Genomic DNA, 26,392 nt, shown 5'->3' on the forward strand with positions numbered 1-26,392 from the left:
TTACAATGAACAAACACGCACAAAACCACAGGGGATACAGAGGGTTAAATAAGGAACATATAATTATGGGAATGGAAACCAGATGTGTACAATGAAGACAAAACAAATGGAAAATGTGGTGATAGTCACCTGGATTACAGGAGTACCTTCATAAAAATTTATTTGTGGAATTTCTTTCCTTCATAATGGGTTTGAGTCTATCAGTTTTGTTGTGACAAAGTAGGGGTGGTATAAAGAAGATAGCCCTATTTGGTAAAAGACCATGCCCATATTATGGCAAGAACAGCGAAGAGAAATAACAGTTCATCATTATTTTAAGACTTGAAGTTCATTCAACACGGAAAATGTCACGAACTTTGAAAGTTTCTTCAAGTGCAGTTACAAAAACTAACAAGCGCGATGACGAAACTGGCTCTCATGAGAACTGCTAAAGGAAAGGAAGATCCAGAGTTACCTCTGCTGCAGAGGATAAGCTCATTACAGTTACCAGCCTCAGAAATTGTAGCCCAAATAAATGCTTCACAGAGTTCAAGTAACAGACACATCTCAACATCAACTGTTCAGAGGAGACTGCTTGAATCAGGCCTTCATGGTCGAATTGCTACAATCAAACCACTACTAAAGGACACCAATAATAATAAGAGACTTGCTTGGGCCAAGAAACACGAGCAATGGACATTAGACCGTTAGACCGGAAATTAGACATTAGACCGGAAATCTGATAATAGGCATAATGCCAATCCAGAGATGACGCTAGTGGGGAACCTATCTAGGATATATAAACAGGTGCGTTATGAGTGTCTGATTAAGATGTTGCGTCTTGTAACATGTAATACCCAATTAAAGGATTATGCTTGAACTTCATGGACATGAAAGGCGATTTGTATCAAAGCTGGTTGTTTCTGTCATCAGAGGGAGAATTATGAAATCGCTACAGGCTTAGATTAAAAAGACCTGCATATGAGATTGGCAACACTGTTCAGTGATATTGAAAGAGAGTGCCATATGCTTCAGCGTCACCTAGAAAATCCTTGACGTTTTACAAAGACATTTTGAACCCTCTCCTAACGTTATTTATGAAAGATTCAGTTTTAACATGTGAACAAACACAAGCAGAGATGTCTGGTCAATATGTTGTGAGGCTGCGTCAACTGTCTGATTCATGTGATTTCAAGTAAATGAGAGATGAAATGGTCAGAGACAGACTTGTGATTGGCTGTAAAGATAACAGAGTAAGAATGCTGCGCGAACCACAATTTATGCTAACTAAAGCCACAGATATCTGCAGAGCAATCAAACAGACGCAGATCCAATTAAAAAAGATGAACACTGTCCCTGAACAGGCAGAATCTGTCAATTATGCCACTCAGAACAAATACAGAGACCATGTCGATAGAAAATGGAAATATAATTAATCTGACAGTGATGCAAGGCGGAAAAATACTAAAGATGGGTGCATGTACTGTGGATCAACACACGCAAGAGTCAAATACCCAAAATATCAATTTTGTTAAAGTGTTTAGACAAAGACAAAGTAAGCCTGTCAATCATGCTAGAACAGGATACATACAGTGATCATAATGATGATGAAGAAGCGGGCATGCTATACATGACAGAAGTGGCAAAGATAAATGCTTTACAAACTTATAGCTTGCCCCACTGACATGTGGTAACTGTGATTATGATCCAAGCAGCACTATCATACGCCAGCTAGACAGTGGCTCAACTGTTAATATACTCAGCGACAGAGACTTTATGCAAGCAATGCAGAATGGAGATGCAAAGCCATCGTACAGGATGGAGCAAGGCGAAGGCTGTACGATGGCTCGGGTATTACACCAGTAGGGGAGTGTGGACTACAAGCCAATCATGATTGGGAAACTTATGTGCTAAAGTTCCAAGTGGTGAAAACTTTGCAAAAGCCTCTCCTTTCAGCAGAAACGTGTGAAAAGTTTAAGTTGCTACGGCTCAACCACCAACATGCTGTTCATCATGTCAGCACTAAAGAAAAACCAAAGATCCCACCAGACTTGAACACCTCCGAGGCAATACTGAAACAGTTTGAGGATGGAAGGGATGAGTGCCCTGCTAGGTGAGCTTCACCTGGTGGGGGATGAGTCTGTTAGGCCAGTTCAACAGTTTCCCTGCAGAATTCCCATTTCACTCAAGGAAAATATACTAAAGGTTGATTCAAAAGAGGAACAGGTTGTCATTACGAAGGTCACCAAACCTACTAAGTGGATAAGCAACATAGTTGTGGTGGAAAAGTCTGGCAAAATAAGAGTCTGACTCGATCCAAGTGCCCTAAACAAATCCTCATGTAGGGCACATTACCACATTCCTACCATTGAAGAGGTATTGCCAAGCTTGGAGAAAGTTAAAATCTTTTCGGTTATGGATGCAAAAAATGGGTACTGGCAGGTACGTTTGGATGAAGAGAGTAGTTACCTCACCACATTTTGGACAAGTCATGGTAGAAACCGGTGGACAAGGTTACCTTTGGAGTGAAACCAGTTGCAGAGGAATATCAGCGAAGGCAACATGAGGCACTTCAGAGACTGCCAGGAATAAGCATCATAGCTGATGACATTCTGGTATACGTCTGTGGTGCTACAATGGAAGAAGCAGTGCAGGACCATGACCACAACCTGACTCAGCTCTTACAAAGAGAAAGGGAGATGAAAATAAAGCTGAATAAAGACAAAGTTAAGCTCAGGCTCACAAGTATTACATACACGTACATGGGAAATGTAGGTCGCTGCTAAAAACGCAAAAGCAGTGCAGTGACTGCTTGGTTTTGTAAATTACATAGCCACATTCTTACCCTACCTGTCTGACGTCTCACGTATGTGAGTGTAGGGGGGTAGGGTCCCAAAACCCCTCCCCATTATTGATTAAGGGAACCTTAAGATTCATAGGTTTTGCTGCAGGCCTTAAAGATATATACTGTGTGTCTAAAACTACAGTGCCTTGCGAAAGTATTCGGCCCCCTTGAACTTTGCAACCTTTTGCCACATTTCAGGCTTCAAACATAAAGATATAAAACTGTATTTTTTTGTGAAGAATCAACAACAAGTGGGACACAATCATGAAGTGGAACGACATTTATTGGATATTTCAAACTTTTTTAACAAATCAAAAATTGGGCGTGCAAAATTATTCAGCCCCCTTAAGTTAATACTTTGTAGCGCCACCTTTTTCTGCGATTACAGCTGTAAGTCGCTTGGGGTATGTCTCTATCAGTTTTGCACATCGAGAGACTGAAATGTTTTCCCATTCCTCCTTGCAAAACAGCTCGAGCTCAGTGAGGTTGGATGGAGAGCATTTGTGAACAGCAGTTTTCAGTTCTTTCCACAGATTCTCGATTGGATTCAGGTCTGGACTTTGACTTGGCCATTCTAACACCTGGATATGTTTATTTTTGAACCATTCCATTGTAGAATTTGCTTTATGTTTTGGATCATTGTCTTGTTGGAAGACAAATCTCCGTCCCAGTCTCAGGTCTTTTGCAGAGTCCATCAGGTTTTCTTCATGAATGGTCCTGTATTTGGCTCCATCCATCTTCCCATCAATTTTAACCATCTTCCCTGTCCCTGCTGAAGAAAAGCAGGCCCAAACCATGATGCTGCCACCACCATGTTTGACAGTGGGGATGGTGTGTTCAGGGTGATGAGCTGTGTTGCTTTTACGCCAAACATAACGTCTTGCATTGTTGCCAAAAAGTTCAATTTTGGTTTCATCTGACCAGAGCACCTTCTTCCACATGTTTGGTGTGTCTCCCAGGTGGCTTGTGGCAAACTTTAAACAACACTTTTTATGGTTATCTTTAAGAAATTGCTTTCTTCTTGCCACTTTTCCATAAAGGCCAGATTTGTGCAATATACGACTGATTGTTGTCCTATGGACAGAGTCTCCCACCTCAGCTGTAGATCTCTGCAGTTCATCCAGAGTGATCATGGGCCTCTTGGCTGCATCTCTGATCAGTCTTCTCCTTGTATGAGCTGAAAGTTTAGAGGGACGGCCAGGTCTTGGTAGATTTGCAGTGGTCTGATACTCCTTCCATTTCAATATTATCGCTTGCACAGTGCTCCTTGGGATGTTTAAAGCTTGGGAAATCTTTTTGTATCCAAATCCGGCTTTAAACTTCTTCACAACAGTATCTCGGACCTGCCTGGTGTGTTCCTTGTTCTTCATGATGCTCTCTGCGCTTTTAACGGACCTCTGAGACTATCACAGTGCAGGTGCATTTATACGGAGACTTGATTACACACAGGTGGATTGTATTTATCATAATTAGTCATTTAGGTCAACATTGGACCATTCAGAGATCCTCACTGAACTTCTGGAGAGAGTTTGCTGCACTGAAAGGAAAGGGGCTGAATAATTTTGCACGCCCAATTTTTCAGTTTTTGATTTGTTAAAAAAGTTTTAAATATCCAATAAATGTCGTTCCACTTCATGATTGTGTCCCACTTGTTGTTGATTCTTCACAAAAAAATACAAGCCTGAAATGTGGCAAAAGGTCGCAAAGTTCAAGGGGGCCGAATACTTTCGCAAGGCACTGTATATGTTGCACAAGCCATCTATATTAGTCTTTGTGGTTATGCTCTAGCTGTTGCAAGAACGTGCCTGCAGGCTAGGTATGAGTCAGACCAGAACTAGGTAAAGAGCTGAGAAGTAAACACTGTCTGGTTTTGACATTTTGATCTTGTGTGACAGTGGACAATGCTAATGAATTCAGAGAAGCTACTGTACTAGGTTACCTCATAAGGTAGCCTCAGCTTATTGCTGCACAAATACACTGACGTAGATGATCTCACCATCAGGGAAGTGATCACAGGTATATAATCAGCTGCACCTTTTGGTTGGTTGCAGAACTTACTCTGAAACATTCATGCTGTGTTTCCATTGTCAACTTCTGTCTGCAATTGCATTAATAAAGGTTTGATTGATTTACGTAAAGAAGATATTGTCTGACTGCTGATTTCACCAATAAGCCAATGATTGACAAGGAACCTACCCCGACATGAGCCATTGCGTCGGCTGACCAATAAAGATGTGCTGTGGGCATGGCTTCCTCAACATGATGATGCATTGGAGAAAATCAAAAAATTGGTAAACAACCAAACCAATACTGAGGAACTTTGACCTCTCTGAGGAAGTAACCCTACAATGTGATGCAAGTGACAAAGGCCTAGGGGCAGTGTTCATGCAGAAGGCGCAGCCCATTGCATTTGCTTCAAGGACATTGACACTCATGGATCAAGGATATGCCTAAAGTGCCATGGTGTTCGTCTGTGACCGTTTTGATCAATACCTCCATGGTAGGGACTTTATCACAGTGCACACTGATCACAAGCCACTTGAGGTTATATTAAAAAAAAACTATTCTGTCTGCCCCGAAGCGACTTCAAAGGATGACGCTAAAGCTTCAGCGTTATCAACTACAGGTCGTATACAAGAAAGTAGAGCTTCACATTACAGATTTCTTGTCTACAGCAGCACTACCAACAATTATTCAGCCGCAATATCGGTCAAATGAGACTGTAAATGCTCTACAGGCTGAGTTTGAAGATATGAACCATGTTACTGATCAAAACATCTCCCCGCAGACACCCCACAGACACGGGATGCTATTAAAGCTCATTCAGCAGAGGACAAGACTTAAGACGTCAGTCTTTTATCCTGAGAGGCTGGCCGGACACAAGAAAGAGTACACCCATCCTGGTAAGGGACTACTGAACATACAGAGACAAACTCACAATGCAGGAAGAGGTTGTCTACAAAAGTTCTCTCTCATATCCATGCAGGGCACTCAGGGGCCAAAGTCAGTCTCAGGAAAGCTACTGACTCAGTATTCTGTCCCAACATGACCCAATAAATCAAACATTTTGTGGCTGTGTGCAACATATGTAATGCAAATCTACGAAAGCAGCAAAAGGTACATGACGTACCAACACATCCTTGGTCTAAAGTGGGAATGGATCTGTTCACAGTCAAGAGCGTTCCTTTTCTGATTGAAGTGGACTCCAATTCAGATTTTTGGGAGGTGGAGAAAGTGATTGACACAACTGCCGATTACATCATCAACTGTTGTACGCAGCAGTTTAGCATATATGGCATACCTGACAGTGGTGGAGTTACGAATAATGGGCCACATTTCACGAGTCAAGACTTTGCTTTGTTTGCAAAAGCCTGGGACTTCCATCATGTGACCTCCTCACCCTACCACAGTCAGAGTAATGATAAGGTGGAGTCAGCAGTGAAAATAGCAAAGACTCTCATCACAGGCTATGAAGGAAGGCACAGATGTGTGGCAAGCCATTTTGGCGTGGAGAAATTCTCCCACAGAGGGTTTCGGCAGCAGTCCTGTACAGAGCTTAATGTCAAGACGCACCCATTCTCTGTTGCCAACAACTCCCAAGCTCCTCGCACTAAAGGTCATTAGGGATGTTCAGGTACACAAGCGTGCAGAGTGAAGGAAAAGCAGCCAACAAGTGCTCAGCATATGTGGGAACTCCTTCAAGACTGTGACCTAAATGTAAATTCAGAGTGATGCATCTGCATTGTTTGCTGTTCGGGGTTTTAGGCTGGGTTTTCCGTATTGCACTTTTGTGACATCTGCTCTCTGAATAAATGTGAATGATTGATTGATCATGCAGTATGAAGATCTCTCCATTTCTACATGTGTCTCTTGTTCACCACTAGAGAGCAATGCTGCACATGTACAGTAGCCAACAGATACTGACCATCTGTGGATTGCAATCACATTCAAATCTAAACAAATTGGGAATGTAAGGTGATCCATATTTCAATTATGAACCATGTGATGTATCCTATCTGTGGTGTAGTCTTTGGAGGAAATGCACTTAAACAGGACATTTAAATGTCAAGTGAAATCTAGATAATGAATGCCATTATTAAGTTTGTACAGTCACTTCCATTATTTAAATAGTATTTGTTGTCTGCCCTTCTTTACATTGTCATTGGGTTTTGATTATAATGTAATAGTAATGTAGCCTAGGTCTACTGCTGACTTTTGTAAACTACAAACTGTTAGTCTGTATTGAAAGCATGATGAATGACAGAAGTTCTGTGACTTCAATACAAAAGTAAAACTCTGCTCTAACGAATCTTTAAACATGCCTGAACATCAACACCTAATTCCATCTAAGGGTTCACCAAAATGGGAAATGAATGCTTGGTGCAGATTGCCAAGTGTAGGTTGGACGCCACCAAAAGCTGTAACTTTGACTGTGGTGCCAAGCTATGCCAATACCCATGGGTGTGGTGCTTGTTGTTTCTGTCTACACCAGTGCATTTTTTACAATGATGATGAGCGGCCGGGTTAACACCATCAAATCTGACAATTTAATTAAACGGTCTTGGTATTTTCCCAGGGTATTCTTACGGCTATTATTCTTCAAAATGGAGAACTAGGCAAGTCAGTTAAGAACAAATTCTTATTTACAATGACGGCCTACCGGGGAACAGTGGGTTAACTGCCTTGTTCAGGGGAACAGTGGGTTAACTGCCTTGTTCAGGGGAACAGTGGGTTAACTGCCTTGTTCAGGGGCAAAATGACAGATTTCTTTAACTTGTCAGCTCAGGGATTCAATCCATCAATCTTTCAATTACTGGCCCAACGCTCTAACCACTTGGCTACCTGCCATGGTGACTCAACTGTCTAGCCTCTGGTCTGGTGTGGAAATCACAGTTCGTCATGGATGTTGGTATTATGATGAATGTAGTGATCACCATGGTGAATTCAGCAATTGTATTTATCAAATGTTATTATTGAGCATATTGTTATTATCACAACAACAGATCCCAGGGCCTAGTCTGGCAGACTCCCATACCTCAAAAACAATAAAATAATATGAACACGTATATGTATACAGTGCCTTCAGTCCGTATTCATACCCCTTGACTTATTTCACATTTTGTTGTGTTACGGCCTGAATTCAAAGTGGATTAAATAGATGTTTTTCACCCATCTACACACAATACCTCATAATGACGAAGTGAAAACATTTGAGAAATATCTCATTTACATACGTATTCACAACCCTGGGTCAATACATATTAGGATTTGGATGCGATTACATCTGTGAGTCTTTCTGGGTAAGACTCTAAGAGATTTGCACACTTGAATTGTACAATATTTGAACATTATTATTTTTAGAATTCTTCAAGCTCTGTCAAGTTTGTTGTTGATTATTGCTAGACAGACATTTTCATGTCTTGCCATAGATTTTCAAGCCGGTTTAATTCAAAACTAACGAGACCACTCAAGAACATTCCATGTTGTATTGGTAAGCAACTCCAGCGCATATTTGGACTTTAGGTTATTGTCCTGCTGAAAGGGGAATTTGTCTCTTAGTGTCTGGTGGAAAGCAGACTGAACCAGGTTTTCCTCTAGGATTTTGCCTTTGCTTAGCTTTATTTCGTTTATTTTTATCCTAAAAAACTCCCTAGTCCATGCCGATGACAAGCATACCCATAATATGATGCAGCCACCACCATGCTTGAAAATATGAATTGGGGTTTTCAGTAATGTGTTGTGTAGGATTTTCCCCAACCCTAACGCTTTGTACTCAGTACATAAAGTACATTTTTTTGCCACATTTTTTGCAGATTTACTTTAGTGCCTTATTGCAAACAGGATGCATGTTTTGGAATATTTTTTTATTCTGTACATGCTTCCTTCTTTTCAATTATAATGTAGGTTAGTATTGTGGAGTAACTACAATGTGGTTGATCCTTCCTCAGTTTTCTCCTATCACAGCAATAAACTCCGTAACTGTTTTTAAGTTATCATTGGCCTCATGATGAAATCCCTAAGCAGTTTCCTTCCTCTCCGGCAACTGAGTTAGGAAGGATGACTGTATCTTTGAAGTGACTGGGTGTATTCATACACCATTAAAGTGTAATAAATAACTTCATGCTCAAAGGGATATTCAATGCCTTTTTATTTTTTACCCATCTACCAATAGGTGCCCTTTGCGAGGCATTGGAAAACATCCCTGGTCTTTGTGGTTGAATCTGTGTTTGAAATTGACTGCTCGACTGAGGGACCTTACAGATAATTGTATGTGTATGTGGGTACAGAGATGAGGTAGTCATTCCAAAATCACATTAAACACTATTATTGCACACAGTGAATCCATGCAACTACTTATGTGACTTGTTAAGCACATCTTTACTCCTGAACTTATTTAGGCTTCCCATAACAAAAGGGTTGAATACTTATTGACTCAAGACATTTCAGCTTTAAATGTTTTATTAATTTGTAAACATTTCTAAAAACATAATTCCACCTTGACATTATGGGGTATTGTGTGTAGGCCAGTGACACAAAATCAACATGTTATCCATTTTAAAATCAGGCTGTGACAGAACAAAATTTTATCCATTTTAAAATCAGGCTGTGACACAACAAAATGTTATCCATTTTAAAATCAGGCTGTAACACAACAACATGTTATCCATTTTAAAATCAGGCTGTGACACAACAACATGTTATCCATTTTAAAATCAGGCTGTGACACAACAACATGTTATCCATTTTAAAATCAGGCTGTGACACAACAACATGTTATCCATTTTAAAATCAGGCTGTGACACAACAACATGTTATCCATTTTAAAATCAGGCTGTGACACAACAACATGGGGAAAATGTCAAGGGATGTGAATACTTTTGAAGACACTGTATTGTATGTCTTTCGGGGGGGTTGGGTTAAAAGCGGAAGTTACACTTCAGTTGGACCTTGTATGCAATTCACCAATACAGTGATTTTAATCTCAACATTTTATTATTTTATTGTTATAGGCCTACAACTGTAGGGTCATTCAAGCTGTATTTCTTTTAAACATTTGAAACAGTGCTGTAGGGTAAAATATGTAAAAAATATTTGCACACAAGAAAATACAAAACAATAGGTCAATGATCATCAGAGGTCAATTTTACTGCAGTGGCTAAATCAAGTTCACACTGAGTGATTATTGGCCGTCTTAAACCAATCTATTTTGGAACAAAAATATACTCCTCACACACATGGTTATGGGCTTAAAAAATAAGACATCTGTACAATGTCAGATGTAGAGTTGAAATGCATTACATTTTGAGTTTGCATCCCAATATTACACTTTATATACATCACAGAAGACTGAAATATAACAAAACCGTTTGACTCGCAGCTTTTTTGAAATGTTTATTATTATGAAATTCTTAAAAATATGAATATAATTACACCCATGAGGCCACTGGGTCAAAAAGCATGTGCCGGAGAGGTAGACAATCCCAAAGAGGTTTTGAAAGGATTCCGCAGCTCCCTCAGTGGCTACATGACATGAGCTTAGCTGGAATGTCTGAGAAGAAGTAGGCTACCTGTCAGAGCAGGCTATGATGGTTCTGAGCACTGACTTAATACGGGTTTGAGTAATTTACATTTTATAGTCTTCGAAATAATCACTGGACAGTAGCTGCACAGGAAGACCAATCATTACTAGTAATATGAACATTCATATCAGACACACCAGACACATATTACTTATAATGGGCGTGGTTCATTGTTGAGGGCTGGGCAATCGTGCGCATTTCATATATTAGATTGCCTGTACAAACGCCACCTGTATGGAGCAAGGTATAGTAGGCTACGAACCATAACACTTTGGATTTACAACTGGAAACAGACCTTCATGATGACAATGGACCCGTTGAAATCGGCCATATCCATTGGAAATGTGGAGGAGACATCTCTTGCTTTGCCGTCCGATAACAAACTTAGGTCCAAACAGCAGCGTGTCTTGGATCAGGTGCAAACCATTAAGAGGGGCAAGTCGAAGTACAGTAAAAATGGATCTTTATCGTCGCCAACGAAGTCGCCAACGAGTAAGCATCATTATTAGAATAAAAACGTATTACGTTATTTGTATGCTATTTTATTTGACCTAAAGCCTAATCAGGTTATGGTTTAATGTTCTGACTTACCCCCATTAGATTTGCATTGTTGTTAATGATTTATTAATGAGTAAATAAAAAAAAAACATACATTAGATGTCATTAACTCCACTGTTGTTAACTCTGTTAAGTAAACAAAGTGCAACATGTGTCATTTTAATATAGTAAGCATAGGCTAAAGGACAGTCTATGCTGTCACATCCCGAAAATCTGTCTTCTCGCGAAAATGTCTCTAGCATCAGAACGGTTAGGCCATCGAAATATGATCCCACTATGGAAAGGGGAGTGTCACACTAGTGTAACGGGACTCATACAAATGAAAAAATATTTATTGAGCTTTCTTATAACTCCTAGATATAGGACAGACACTTCAAAACCTCCTTATGATAAAACATTTTGACTCTCTGTTTTGCTATTTATTAATGTGCTATTTACTGCGTTTCTATGCGATATACTAGTAAAGGCCAAAATAAATATTATATTTAAAAAAAATATACAGTACCAGTCAAAAGTTTGGACACACCTACTCATTCAAGGGTTTTTCTTATTTTTTAAAACTATTTTCTACATTGTAGAATAATAGTGAAGACATCAAAACTATGAAATATCACACATGGAATCACCAAAAAAGCGTTTAACAAATCTAAATAGATTTTAGATTTTAGATTCTTCAAAGTAACCACCCTTTGCCTTGATGACAGCAGTCTAAGGCACTGCATCTCAGTGCAAGAGGCGTCACTGCAGTCCCTGGTTTGAATCCAGGGACTGGAACATCACATCTGGCTGTGATTGGGAGTCTTATAGGGCGGGGCACAATTGGCCCAGTGTAGTCTAGGTTTGGCCGGGGTAGGCCGTCATTGTAAATAAGAATTTGTTCTTAACTGACTTGCCTAGTTAAATAAAGATTAAATAAAAAATACAAAAATACTATATATATATACCTAAATGTGTCCTAAAAATCAAATAGCTAAATGAGACTATCTTAAAACAATTCCATTTGTTAGCTTAGTAGAACCCGCCCCTGAACGGCGGGTTAACAGTTCACACAGACAATTTAAGTTTTCACATGCATTAACATGAATCATTACGGCTTGGAGACTTGCTTCTTGGCGTCTATTCAGTCACGTAAAAAAATCAAATTAATTAAGAGTGTTACACCCAATATTTTACTGTGATAACTCATATTTACACAGCTTTTAAGAGTCATTTAGGATCTCCCATGTTTCTCTCCACAGGTCCTATGTATGTCAGCGTATTCACTGACTCCATTAAGTCACCTACCAGTCCCAATGGAATTGTCTTCTCGAATGGTACAAATGGCCTCTCAAGAACGGTATGAAGCTTTTCATTTTAATTTTCACATCACATACATTTGAAGATAGAATACATTGCCCCATGATTTGATAACTGTACTAGGTTTATCAGTTGTATTTAACAGTATACAGTTTGGATACTATAGTGAGCATCAGTATTCATCTCATAAAATTATTTCCTAATGAGTGATGGCTTTTAATATGAAAGCAATGCCATCGTGATGGGGTAGTCTGTCTGAGACTAATCTCGGAACCCAGAACTGTATCCACTGTGACCAGCTACTAGATTTATGTGAACATTATGTCATGAGTGTAGTCAGGTAGAAGCAGGTGTTACAGATGACTGACTAACCACAGGACTGGGAGTCAACATGTGAGTTTCTGCCCAGTCACCAGAAGAATGGGGAATATTGCTCTTTCCAAGCAGCTCTCCCTCCAGCACAACTCCAGAGAGAGTCATCCTCTCATAGTGGCATCTGACTCATTGTTGTAACACACACCTCTGTCTTAATCATGTACTTTCACATAGATGAGGCATTATGAGTACTCTGAACTGAACTCTGGTCCAAGCCAAGTTTCCAACCAGCTTTGGAGTTTCTGGTTTCCCACTGCCCTCTGCCAATTAGACAAATCAATAGTTATCAATAACAATAGATTGATTATATGCAGTACATTATATTTATCTTCACTCACAGTGGGCCACCTTGTGTATATTATGATTTTCAAATGAAGTTGTAAGTGCTACATTTACACTGTTGTCATTTTGCAGACACTCATACCCATAGCAATTAGGGTTAAGTGCCTTGCTCAAGGGCACATCAATGGATTTATTTATTTTTCACCTCAGGGAGGTGGATTCAAACCAGTGACCTTTCGGTTACTGGTCCAACGCTCTTAACAGCTACGCTACTTGCTGCCAGGTGCTGGTGAAAGTGTTCCTGATTCCAAAGTGTCTGCTAGCATTTACTAAAATAACTTTATTCTGCAGCTTAGCCATGAGCAGAGCACCAAGCGAATGGTACTGTCCTCCAAGGGATCTACTGTTCAGAGAAACATGAGCAGCTCCAGCCAGTGGGAGAGACGATTACCTCTCAGTCCCCCCATAGCCAGGGGTCAGCGCAACAGCAGCCGCAGTGTGCCTGATGCGGACCCCTTCCCCTTCCCCACCACCACACAGCGCCCTGCCCAGGCCCCGGCTTCAGCCCTACAGCAGTTTCAGTCCTCAGCCCCCGCCCGGCAGCTCCAATCCAACAGATCCAGCTTCTTCCTTACTGAGAGGGGTAACAGCCAGTTCATCTCCAATGGCAATGGCCCCTCTCAGGTCATTGTCAACAGCAACGATGTGCAGAAAAGGCACAGCCAGTTGATTGGCACCCGTCAGACGAAAAGCAGCGGCCAGATTACCAGCAGCCAAACTCGTATTGAGAGGGCACCATCGAACCCCTCCATGGCCGAGCCCAAGATATCAGTGGTCAAGAGCAAGATTGAAGCAGGGTGAGTGGAATGAGTGAATTTGAGATATTGTGTAAATGCTGCTTTGGGGTTTGATGATGAGTTGATTTTCAAATGTTTCTGAACAGCTGTTGAAACACTATACAGTGCAATCAGAAAGTATTCAGACCCCTTGACTTTTTCCACATTTTGTTACGCTACAGCCTTATTCTAAAATGCATTAAATTGTTTTTTCCCCCTCATCAATCTACAAACAAGACCCCATAATGACAAAGCAATAACAGGTTTTTAGAAATATCACATTTGTTGATTCACCTTTGGCAGCGATTACAACCTTGAGTCTTCTTGGGTATGATGCTACAAGCTTGGCACACCTGTATTTGGGGAGTTTCTCCCATTCTTCCCTGCAGATCCGCTCAAGCTTTGTCAGGTTGGATGGGGAGTGACGCTGCACAGTTATTTTCAGGTCTCTCCAGTGATGTTCGATCGGGTTCAAGTCCGGGTTCTGTCTAGACCACTCAAGGACATTCAGAGACTTGTCACCGAAGCCACTCCTGCGTTGTCTTGGCTGTGTGCTTAGGGTCGTTGTCCTGTTGGAAGGTGAATCTTCGCCGCAGTCTGAGATCCTCAGTGCTCTGGAGCAGGTTTTCATCATGGATCTCTCTGTACTTTGCTCCATAGATCTTTCCCTCAATCCTGACTAGTCTCGCAGTCCCTGAAAAACATCCCTTTAGCAAACTCCAAGTGGGCTGTCATGTGCCTTTTACTGAGGAGTGGCTTCCATCTGGCCAGTTTACCATAAATGCCTGATTGGTGGAATGCTGCAGAGATGGGAGAATCTTCCAGAAGGACAACCATCTCCACAGAGGAACTCTGGAGCTCTGTCAGACTGACCATCGGGTTCTTGGTTACCTCCCTGACCAAGACCCTTCTCCCCCGATTGCTCAGTTTGGACTGGCGTACAGCTTTAGGATGTATCTTGGTGGTTGCAAACTTCTTTCATTTAAGAATGATGGAGGCCACTGTGTTCTTGGGGACCTTCAATGCTACAGAACTGTTTTGTTACCCTTTCCCGGGTCTGTGCCTCGACACAATCCTGTCTCGGAGCTCTATGGACAGTTTCTTCAACCTCATGGCTTGGTTTTTGCTCTGACATGCACTGTCAGCTAAGGGACCTTTTATATAGACAGGTGTGTGCCTTTCCAAAATATATCCAATCAATTGAATTTACCACAGGTGGACTCCAATCAAGTTGTAGAAACATCTCAAGGATGATCAATGGAAACAAGATGCATCTGAGCTCAATTTCAAGTGTCATAGCAAAGGGTATGAATAATTATGTAAATAAAATATTTCATTTTTTATTTTTATACATTTTGTTTTTTTTAATCTAATAACCTCTTTTCGCTTTTTCATTGTGGGGTATTCTGTGTAGATTGGTGAGAAAAACAATTTTTAAAATACTTTTTAGGATAAGGCTGTAGCGTAACAAAATGTGGAAAAAGTGGTCTAAATACTTTCTGAATGCACCGTATAGACAAACGTATCTGGACACCCCTTCAAATTAGTGAATTTGGCTATTTCAGCCACACCCTTTGCTGACAGGTGTATAAAATCAAGCACACAGCCATGCAATCTCCATAGACAAACATTGGCAGTAGAATGAGCTCATTGACTTTCAATGCCACCTTTCCAACAAGTCAGTTCATCAAATGTCTGCCCTGCTAGAGCTGCCCCATTCAACTGTAAGAGCTGTTCTTTTGAAGTGGAAATGTCTAGGAGCAACTACGGCTCAGTCGCGAAGTGGTAGTTCATACAAGTTCACAGAACAGGACCGCCGGTAGCTAAAGCGTGTAGCACGTAGAAATTGTCTGTCCTCAATTGCAAAACTCGCTACCAAGTTCCAAACTGCTTCTGGAAGCAACGTCAGCACAAGAACTGTCCATCAGGAACATCATGAAATGGGTTTCCATGGCCGAGCAGCCATACACAAACCTAAGATCCCATATGCAATGCCAGGCATCGGCTGGAGTAGTGTAAAGCTCACTGCCATTTGACTGGAGAAGTGGAAACGCATTCTCTGGAGGGGTGAATCACGCTTCACCATCTGGCAGTTCAACGGATGAATCTGGGTTTGGCGGATGCCAGGAGAACTCTACCTGCCCCAATGGTTAGTGCCAACTGTCAAGTTTGGTGGAGGAGGAATCATGGTCTGGGGCTGTTTTTCATGGTTCGGGAGAGGCCCGTTAGTTCCAGTGAAGGGAAATCGTAACGCTACAGCATACATTGACATTCTAGATGATTCTGTACTACCAACTTTGTGGCAACCGTTTGGGAAAGGCCCGTTCCTGTTTAAGCATGACAATAACCCTGTGCACAAAGTGGGGGCCATACAGAAATAGTTTGTCGATCGGTGTGGAATAACTTGACTGGCCTGCACAGAGCCCTGACCTCAATCCCATCTAACACCTTTTGGTTGAATTAGAAGGTTGACCGCGAGCCAGGCCTAATTGCCCATTGTCAGTGTCTGATCCTCACTAATGCAGGTTGCGTTCTCCTGGCATCCGCTAAACCCAGATGTGTCCGTTGGAATGGAAGCCAATCCCTGCAGCAATGTTCTAACATCTAGTGGAAAGCCCTCCCGGAAGAGTGGAGGCTGTTATAGCAGTAAGGGGGGACCAACTCCATATTAATGCCCATGATTTTGGGAATGAGATGTTCGAGCAGGTGTCCACATACTTTTGGTCATGTAGTGTACCTATATGGGGTTTCCCAACAGGATGAATGATTATGGCCAGCTTGCTGATATTACCATGGCGGAGGCGGTGCAGTACCTGTCCAGTGGAGATGTGAACTACCAGCACTATGGCGCCTCATTCATCCAACACTCTACCTACTCCGAGGAAAAGGCCAAGCAGGAGGTGAGGACACAGACGTGGGTCTCCAGGACCCGGACTCAACAACACTGTCCTGTTAGAACTTCTAACAGCTTTACCTGTCTCTCAGGTGTTGCGGCTCAAAGGGATCCCTCCTCTGGTGAACCTGCTGAGGAGTCCCAGTCCCCAGGTCCAACAGACAGCCTCGGCCGCACTGCGGAACCTTGCCTTTAAAGATGCGGGCAACAAGGAGGAGGTCCAGCGCTGTGGGGGCATCACTGAGTCCCTGGCCCTGCTCCGAGACACAGACTCTACCGAGACACAGAAACAACTCACAGGTACAGACGACTGTTCTCTTTCTATACTCAACACTTCTCTGTCTAGTGACATCATAGACAGTTGACAGTTGGCAGACATATGCACCAGTGTGTGAATGCAAGCGGTTATGAAACACGCTTGTGTTGCTTTCTGATGCCAAAATGTGCATATTTAAATTGAAGGGGCAATCTGCATTTTCTGCATCCATTTTTGGACATCTAAATGAATGATATACCTTTGATTCATGAAGAATATAACTTATAGATGCGTCATGAGCTTAGTTCAACTGTCGTACCTTATCATAACCAAAAATGCATGCTTGTTTTACTCCAGTGTTTGTGAACAAAGTAAAACAATCACTATATAGCCTCAAAACATAGTTAAAACAGTCCTTGTATCCATAGCTCTATTATGTCTATTATTTTGGTCGTAATTTCCCAGCCCATCCCTCTGCTTTTTACCGAAACAGGGGTGGGAAGTACGCTTTGTTATTGTTTCAACTGCTAATTTCTGCTTTAAGTGCATTCATGCCATAAAGCACAGGGAAACACTCACTAAACCCTGTCACCTTAATCCTAATCAGTTCTTGCTGTCAGTCACACAAATGATCTATCGTGTGCTGTTGTACCAGAGAAACTTGATGTGTGAGATGTCTCACAGTAGTCTGTTCTGGAGGATAGAGCATCCTGCTCTCTATTGTTCTGTCTTCCTGAAGCTGTGCTCTATAAATTGGCTCTAATGCTATCAAATATTTACCCTGGTTTCTTGACTAGCAACAGGACGTAGCTACAGTGTCTATGCTGTACAGTGACAATTACAGAGATGTAGTAGATTGCACTGAAACACCTCACATTGTCTGTCAACCCTGGTCCTGGAGACTCACAGGGATTGCCTGTTTTTGTTCTCTCTCCTAGTTATGCATTAAAAAGTACATGCCATGCCCGTGTCATGACAGTTTGATCAAAGTGCACTGTGTGGCTAACTAGTATTGCTTTTGTTGAATTTTTGTGTTTGAGTTGAGCTGGCTAAGATCCATGATCATGTCACAGTAGTAGCATTAGAGGTAATCAGATATTTGAACAACTGCTGTTTCTACTGCCACTGAACTCAGAAGTTCTGAACTTTGTCCTGTCTCTCCAGGTCTCCTTTGGAACCTGTCGTCTGCAGACAGTCTGAAGCCAGAGCTTGTGCGTAGCGCTCTGCCTGTTCTGACTGAGACTGTGGTAGTACCTTACACAGGAGGAGTAGATGAGACCAACAAGAACCTGGACCCAGAGGTCTTCTACCATGCTACAGCATGTCTACGGTGAGACACATCGATCAATACTGTAGACCAGGGGTGCACACTGCACAGATCTACTGTATACTATCAGTTAGCCCAGAGGTTACAAAGACAAACTTATGAACTGGCAAGTGGAGGAGTATCTACTATTTACTGCTGTTGCGCCTTTGAGCAAGGTACTTAACCAAAATTGCTCCAGGGGCACTGCACTGACTGAACCAGTAGCCTACTCTAGACTGCTCCCAGCCAACAACTTGTCGGTGCTGTCTCAGAGGATTGGGTGAATGGCACAAATGGACGATAAAGTACGGTTTTGTTCTAGTCTGTCATGTCTCCACTGTCAGACTACACAATGCTGACCTGCCTTTACCTGATGCATGACAATACTACTTTTCCAACAGAAATCTGAGCTGTGCGACGCAAAGCAACAGGCAGGCCATGCGTAACTGTCGAGGCCTCATCGACTCTCTGGGCAGTTACGTCCAGGAGTGTGTAGCATCAGAGAGGCCAGATGACAAGGTGGGCGTGCAACATTAAATATCTTAAAATAACGTTGAAACAAGTGTTGATGCATTTATGGAATGCCATTCTTCAGAATTCCAAATAATATAAGTTATACCTGCATGTGAAAATTTTATGGGATACATTTTCTCCATTGCTTACGTTTACTTGATACCTACTTTTTAACTTGATGTTTGAAGAATAATACTATGGATATGTGTATGGTAGGTACAGATTAATGCAAACTAACCAAACCAGTTATTTTGCCTCTGTTTGTGCCAGTCTGTGGAGAACTGTGTCTGTGTCCTGCACAACCTGAGCTTCCAGCTGGAGAGTGAGGCCCCGGCCCTGTTCAGCCGGATCACTGCCCTGGCCGGGACCATCAGCCGGGCCAACGCCTCAGCTGAGACCGGCCCCATCGGCTGTTTCAGCCAACAGAGCAGCAAGGTCCAGGAGCAGGAGGTGAGACAGGCATATAGGTCTAATGACATCAAGGGAGAGAGGAGAGAGTTGGGTGGAAACTGTACATAGATACAGAATGACATCATCGTGTACTGCACAGTATTGAATGTTTTAAAACACACAAATGTTGTGTACATCAACTTCCATCATAGATCTGAACACCTAAAAAAATCTGATGATTAACGTTCACTCCTGTAGAATCACTTTGACTACCCCGTGATGGAGGAACAGCATCCTAAAGGAGCGGGCTGGCTCTTCCACTCCAAGACTATGCAGAGTTACCTGTCTCTGCTGAGGTCCAGCCAGAGAGAAGACACCCTGGAGGCCTGCTGTGGAGCCCTGCAGAACCTCACCGCTAACCAAGGCATTGTACGAACGACACAGCATTTTTACTCTTTATTTAATTAATTATTTTCACACAAAAATTATTTTAAATGCACCAAATGTGTGTAGAAAAACAACGATTCAAATCATGGTCCTCCCAAAAACTTTTTAGAAACGCTTCATAGACCCCGTTATAAGACCCTCATCTCTGTGTTCACAGGTTTCTAGAGTGATGAGCCAGACCATTGTCCAGAAGCTGAACGGCTTGCCTGAAATCTCTCCCCTGCTGCAATCCTCCAACCCCAGCCTACAGAAGACTGCTGTGGCTTTGGTGGGAAACCTAGCCAAGAACCAACGCCTTCAGAGCATCATGGGTGAGCATGGACACCAATCTTAACCATGTTCATAGTGAAATGGATGGAACCTAGAATGTTAGGCTACCTTGTTTCAATAATGGTTTAGTTTGCATTGAGAGCAAACATCCAGCAGGGTCAGGTTAGCTAAACAATTTTGCCACTTCTATTTTCAGAGAGGATTAAACAAGAGAGGATTAAACATTTAATTTATACCTGATCTGAGTTTGTGTTCGTTTTAACATTTTGTTCTTGTTGTCAAGTTAGCAACACTTCATAGAGTGTGTTTGCGGGAAGTGAATGACCTAATGGGGTGTGTCTTGAAGCCCGACAGACCTTCCCAGAGCTGGTTGGCATCCTCAGCTCATGGACCAAGGAAGGGACAGAGTCTGACGACACCCTGGCTATGGCGTGCCAAACCAGCCACAGTCTTCTGATGAAGGAGCCTGAGCTGGGGAAGCGCGTGCTGAGCAACAACCTGGTCAACTCACTCAACGACCTGAGCAAGAACAGGTAAGGCCTGCTCATTATATTTTATAACAAAAAAGTACAAGATCTGCTCTATGTAAAGAAAACATTTGCAAAATCTAACAATTGTGGACAGCCTCTTTGGGGACTTTCCAAAGAAGCCAGATAACAGAGCTTTGACTTTGAGGTTAATGGCTCAGAATACTCCAGCCTTACAGGGATTGTTCTTTCTCTTGGTAGGCTTTTCCCAAAGGCAAGCAAAGCTGCAGGTGTGCTCCTCTACAGCCTCTGGTCAGAGAAGGACATACAGAGTTTCCTAAAAAAGGTAAGAATTTAGAGCCTATAATTCAAACAAATTCTGTCATACTAATATGGGATATCCCTGTACCTTTTTATTTGTTGAGAGCTATTGCATTTTATCTATCAGTTTACACTTCAATGCATTTGAAAAATGAGAAAAATGCAATGGAGGCAATAGCTCTTGAAGGAAAGGAGGATCTGAATAGGCTGGCTCAGTCAGGACAAAGATAGGTGTCTTTATGATCACTTTCCACCCCTTCCTTCCCCAGAGGAGGATGACTCAGTGTGGCTGGCTGATGTTGTCTCTACTTGCTGTTTCTATAGCTGTAGAGATCCCTGGTATCTGTCTGTATTAAGTGAGGTGTGCCATTTGTTTCCTCAGTAGTAAGAACCTAGTCCACGCCCCGATCAGGAATTTTTTGACAACAGTGGAGAATGAATGGAGGGATTATGTTCTGTCTGATGGGTGAATACAGTATACAGTACACCTGAACAATGGTATGTACACAGGAGCTGTAGAGCTGCTGCAATCGAACAGCCAATGAATCTAAGGATGCAGGTTCACACCACAGTGTTAGACTCTTATCTGTTCACGCAGGACATCTTATCCCTTGTATTTGAATGCTTACCTGATACTGAACATAGTTTTGCCTAGCTCTCTTACCTCAGTTGCTTGACATTTCAGTTTCACTTAGTGAGAAACCTGCTGTGAGCTAGAAACTGTTACCATGACATTATTTAGGAAAACAATCTGTATCAAGGGGGGGATTCTAATGTCTATTTAATCATTTGTCCTACAGCAAGGGATGAATAAGGGTTCCTTTGTGAATGACATCACCAGCGTGGCTCACAGGTCTGTGCAGGTCGTTGAGTAACAAGAAGACAGCTGGCATGGATCTCACATCACCTCCCAATGTACTTATGGACTATACAACTACTACAGCACATGTCAGACTGTGTCCAGTTTATATGGTTACTAAATGTTTACTTTAGATTTCAAAACACATTAAAGTTAGTCAGATTGTCCATCTGTTTTGTTAAATTGTCTTATCCATTTTACGTCCGTATAAAGGTTAGTAATCTTGTATTTCTGGGGGGTTTCTGGGCTCTCTTGTTTTTGCTAGAAATAATTTGTTTTTCTTTTGCATTGTAAACATGTAGATCTTGTTTGGTAATGGCTGGTTACTGGGATTGCTTGAATAGGCCCCCTTAGCTTGCATGACAATTATGGTTGATTACCCAAAAGCTACTGAAAGCTAATGATCAGATGTTGTAACTCATTTCATTAGATTTAATAAGCTAGAATAGTCCACTAAGTAACAGTTGCCACAGCATACACAAAGCACATCACAAAAAAAAAAAATTGTGATTGTCACTAATGTTTAACCTACTATGTTCTTCTGTATAGTACAGCCATACTGAAATCATTTTTGATACATGTATCCTTTTGTCCATGCCTGTATGGTTTAGATCTCCCAATATATACTGTTGTTTTTTCCATTTTTTGCCCATAAAATACTGTACCATTTTTTTATTTTTTTATTTTGGAAATCTGTTCCCAAGTATTCCCATGGATAATAGAGAGACATACAGTATTTGATTGTGTACAAACATAAGCAAGGTATGAAATTATTCCGTTTTTATTTGATCTGTTTGGGCTTCTTGCGGTCAGTTTTCTGTCTACGGCTGAATTGAGTTTTTTGTTTGTTTTAGTCACCTCTGTGTATTTGAATTCAGATGATGTATTGTATGTATCGCCAAAGACACTTGCTATTATTCTGTTTGTACAACCTCATTGGATAATGGATAAAGAATATTTTCCAAACATTTGCTCATGAGAACTCTTTATGCTTGTTAGCTTTTCTGTGCTGTTTTCTAAGATGATACCAGTAAGTAGCATTGCATGAGTCTTGGCTCATAGGAGCAGGAGCCTATGATCATAAGAGCCTATGATCTCCTGTTTCTGTAGTGATACCTCCTGGACATGCACTAGTATATCATAGGGACTTCTGATGTGAATGCATGCTTTACTTAACACAACTCTAACAGCCATTGGCAGTGGTAACAAATCAGTAAATGGGAAATGCAACTCTGTGAGGCCTGAAGACAAATGGTGAGTGAAATATGAGGACGGTTAAGCTACACCTGAATAACAGCCAGTGGTGCAGCAGCAGACACACCCTGTGCCCTGGTCTACTCCCATGACCTCACTGTGATTTGTTTAGCTTACCCTGACTGTCTTGTCTCATGTTGTGGTTGGTCTGGGCATAGGACGCAAACTGTTCTGTGGGCACAATACCAGCTTATGTCTTTCCCCAGTTTTTACTCTACCTTACTGATTCATGGCTCTGGGATTAGGAAGAGGTATTAGTACAGTAACAACAAACAACGGTGTGCAATTTAAAAGGAAAAGTCAGCCAAGCAAAAACCTGCTAAAAATGAATTGATAAGAATGCTATAATTGCTCAGTGGGAAATGAATATCCAACTGGTCAGTGACAACTGTTTGGAGTTTATGACAGCAACTATGTGAGCTAATTACAGTATTATAGACACTATGTCCTGGGATTTCATATGATCTTCTATGCAGAAGAACCCATTATCTTATAACGACTCTTATGTTGTTTGTGAGCGTCTCAGCTTTTCATAGCTTGTTGTGCAAACCATTCAGTCTCTACAGACGCTTTTGTCCAATGACCCGGCCCGGGCCCCTTCGGGATCCACCCATGTCTCACAAACACCGCTCTAGCTCAGCCACCATTAATCACACATACTAATAGTTGGTATCTATGGATGCAGAAGAAATGGAATAATCTGTAAACACATATGGTTTAAAAGGGTTTTGAAGCACTAAATCACGCCGGTGTGATTGTGGGACTCAAGTAATAACCATTGTCACGTTTGTCGTGAGAACGGGACCAAGGCGCAGCGAATGTTGAGCGAATGTTGAGTTCCACATATTTATTTCAAAGTGAAACTTAAAGCAAAAAATGATAAATCAATAAACGAACAATGAAATGTGACTAAGTGGTGCACATGCACAAACACAAAACAATATCCCACAAACACAGGTGGGAAAAATAGCTACTTAAATATGATCCCCAATTAGAGACAACAATTACCAGCTGCCTCTAATTGGGAATCATTCAAAACACCAACATAGAAAAATTAAACTAGAACACAACATAGAAATATTAAACTAGAATACCCCCTAGTCACACCCTGACCTGCTACACCACAGAGAAACAAGGGCTCTCTATGGTCAGGGCGTGACAACCATGGCATTAATTCTCATTAAAGTAGATACTTCAGGTTCCCACCAACACAGCCATGGGTATAGGGCCGTGGATAGAGTCAGGCAGAGCATTGTACTGTCTGGATCTTGTGAAGCACCAATCTGTGACATCATGCTTCAACATCCACAGTGTTTCATTGTCTAATTATGAACTGGGCAGTCTATTTAACTGGCAGGAAAATTAATGGCGGTACTCTAATCCAATGGTAACTTTTATGCTTTTCTCTGACCTTAACCTCACTAAAGATATACCTTAACTTAACTAAACCCGACCTTAATGAAGTGTTATATTGTTATATTGTATGAATGATCTGGTTATGATCCGGATGAATGTTTAGAATATTGTATCTTTACTGAAAGGATAAGGGATTTGCTTGAATAGGTTTATTACAGTCTCCATGAACAACGTTGCCTTTAAATATCAACAGCTCTATAACATGGATATTCCGCGGTCCGGACTGAATCTAGGCTATAGGCTACTGAAATGATCAGATGTTGTAACTGACATATTGTATTTGTCACAAATGTTTAACCTTGACATTTTAGTCACTTCTGTGTATTTAACCCTTGTGTGGTGTACATGTTTTTGTCATTGCCCCAATGTTGTCGGGTCTGATGGACCCACAACATTATTTTTAAAACAATACAGCCATAAGAATTTACGTAAAAATACTTAATACTTAAGCAAACAATACAGACCGCATACATGGTTAATATTTGGCCCAGCGTCGTTCGGGTTTGGCCGGGGTAGGCCGTCATTGTAAATAAGAATTTGTTCTGACTTGCCTAGTTAAATAAAGGTTTTATACATTTGTCATTTACCTATGCTAGATCACATTCATCAATAAAAGCTCTATTCGTTTTTTAAATAAAATGTGATTTTTGGAAACAAAAATCAATTATAATCAAGACATGGGTGGAATAAATCATGTTAATCTTGAAGAAATATAACGGTCATCACTATTGATGTTTATTGCTTTGAAGTGAACAAATTAGAAGGACAAATTTTACGTACAGTATTTTATGGAAATTATAAATGAGCCCCATTGAACACAAATTAAGGCCGGTCTACACACCACATGAGGGACAGAGTGTTACTGTGTGAGTGTTGCAAATGTATTTCTTGCACTTGATGTATGTGTACTGTGTCTTCCTGTCCTTCTTGGGTCCACACAGATCGCATCACTTCTTCTTGTTGCTACCGACTGCAATCTAGAATGATGAAAACACTTAGTTCAGGAATTTTACTAACATCTCACTCATACTAACACACTCACTCACTCACTCACTCACTCACTCACTCACTCACTCACATATATAGTTACAGCAGGTCAAGGTAGGAGAGTCAGACACACACACACAAGCAGCAAAATCACTCACACTTACTTCCGGTTTTGGAGTTGCTGGTTCTGTGGGTCGGGCGGATGGGGCACCAGCATCCTCCTCCTGAATCCTCCTCACGATGGCTGCAGAAGCTGGGGTCCTTGGGATATGCCTTGCCCAGCTCCTCGAGAAAGAGCTGTCTCCTCTGGAGCTTCCCTCTGTTCCATTCTGGGATCAAAGCCATCCAGATGAAAAACGTGTTGTAAGCCGAGACGTCGAAGATGTTGAAGAATATCACAAGTGGCCAGCGCAGGGTTCTTCTTTTGCAGCTGTAGCAAGTCAGCAGCTTGTCTAAATTGTCCACTTTTCCTTTGAGGCATTGGAATCTATTAAGATTTCTGTATTTTGATGTTCCTGGCCACAGATTCTCCCATCCCTATGAAGCATACTCATGAGTACAACAAGTATGCCTTTCTTTGGCACGTAGGACACTAGGCACGCGTCAGCCGTGAACACAAACTTAGAGGAATTGATAGACCTATTCCATGTATTCAACAGCTGAGGTTGGAGCTTCCCCGTACACTCTTGCAAGTTCCACACATTTGATGAAGCAGCATCACAGTCAGCCCAGATCTTGATTCCATATTTAGATTGTATGTACTGCCTGAAAGGGCAGCGGCTCCTAAATGGCATAAGCTGCACATCAACAGTAACATTGGGCCCAGGGTTGAAAAACAGGGGAAGGCGGTCCACCCGCTTGCCCCACACTGACCTGATTGCAGCAAGCTTGTTTCTCTGCTAGCTTGTCTCTCTTCATTGTATAATTTTTAATTTAGTAAACATTGAAAATGGATCCTAAAGACCCAACCTCCACACTTGGGTTAAATTCAGATGAGAAATTGCATATGTAATGTTTAGCCAAAGATAATTTCTGTTATTCTGTTTGTATGATCTCAATGGATAATGGATAAAGAATATTTTCAAAACATTTGTTCTTAAGAACTCATGCTTGTTAGCTTTTTGTGTTGTTAGCTTTTTGTGTTGTTTCCCCAAGTTCACCAATTCTAAGATGATACCAGTAAGTAGTATTCCACGAGTCTTGGCTCATAGGAGCAGGAGCCTGTTTCTATAGAGTGATACATCTTTACGTACAAATACACC

General features: G+C 41.5%; 1 protein-coding gene across 1 annotated transcript; it reads left to right on the forward strand.

The window, feature by feature from the left end:
- Positions 1-10,613: 10,613 nt before the first annotated feature.
- LOC139371358 (plakophilin-1-like) lies at positions 10,614-22,439 on the forward strand. The gene is made up of 13 exons (XM_071111708.1): positions 10,614-10,896; positions 12,201-12,298; positions 13,267-13,772; positions 16,510-16,651; positions 16,737-16,944; positions 18,065-18,230; positions 18,608-18,725; positions 18,990-19,169; positions 19,368-19,538; positions 19,714-19,867; positions 20,173-20,359; positions 20,555-20,639; positions 21,415-22,439. The coding sequence occupies exons 1-13, from the start codon at positions 10,704-10,706 to the stop codon at positions 21,487-21,489; spliced, it is 2,283 nt and encodes a 760-aa protein (XP_070967809.1). The 5' UTR covers positions 10,614-10,703; the 3' UTR covers positions 21,490-22,439.
- Positions 22,440-26,392: the final 3,953 nt, after the last annotated feature.

Source organism: Oncorhynchus clarkii, chromosome 17 (genome assembly GCF_045791955.1).
Source record: "Oncorhynchus clarkii lewisi isolate Uvic-CL-2024 chromosome 17, UVic_Ocla_1.0, whole genome shotgun sequence".
NCBI classification, from domain to species: domain Eukaryota; kingdom Metazoa; phylum Chordata; class Actinopteri; order Salmoniformes; family Salmonidae; genus Oncorhynchus; species Oncorhynchus clarkii.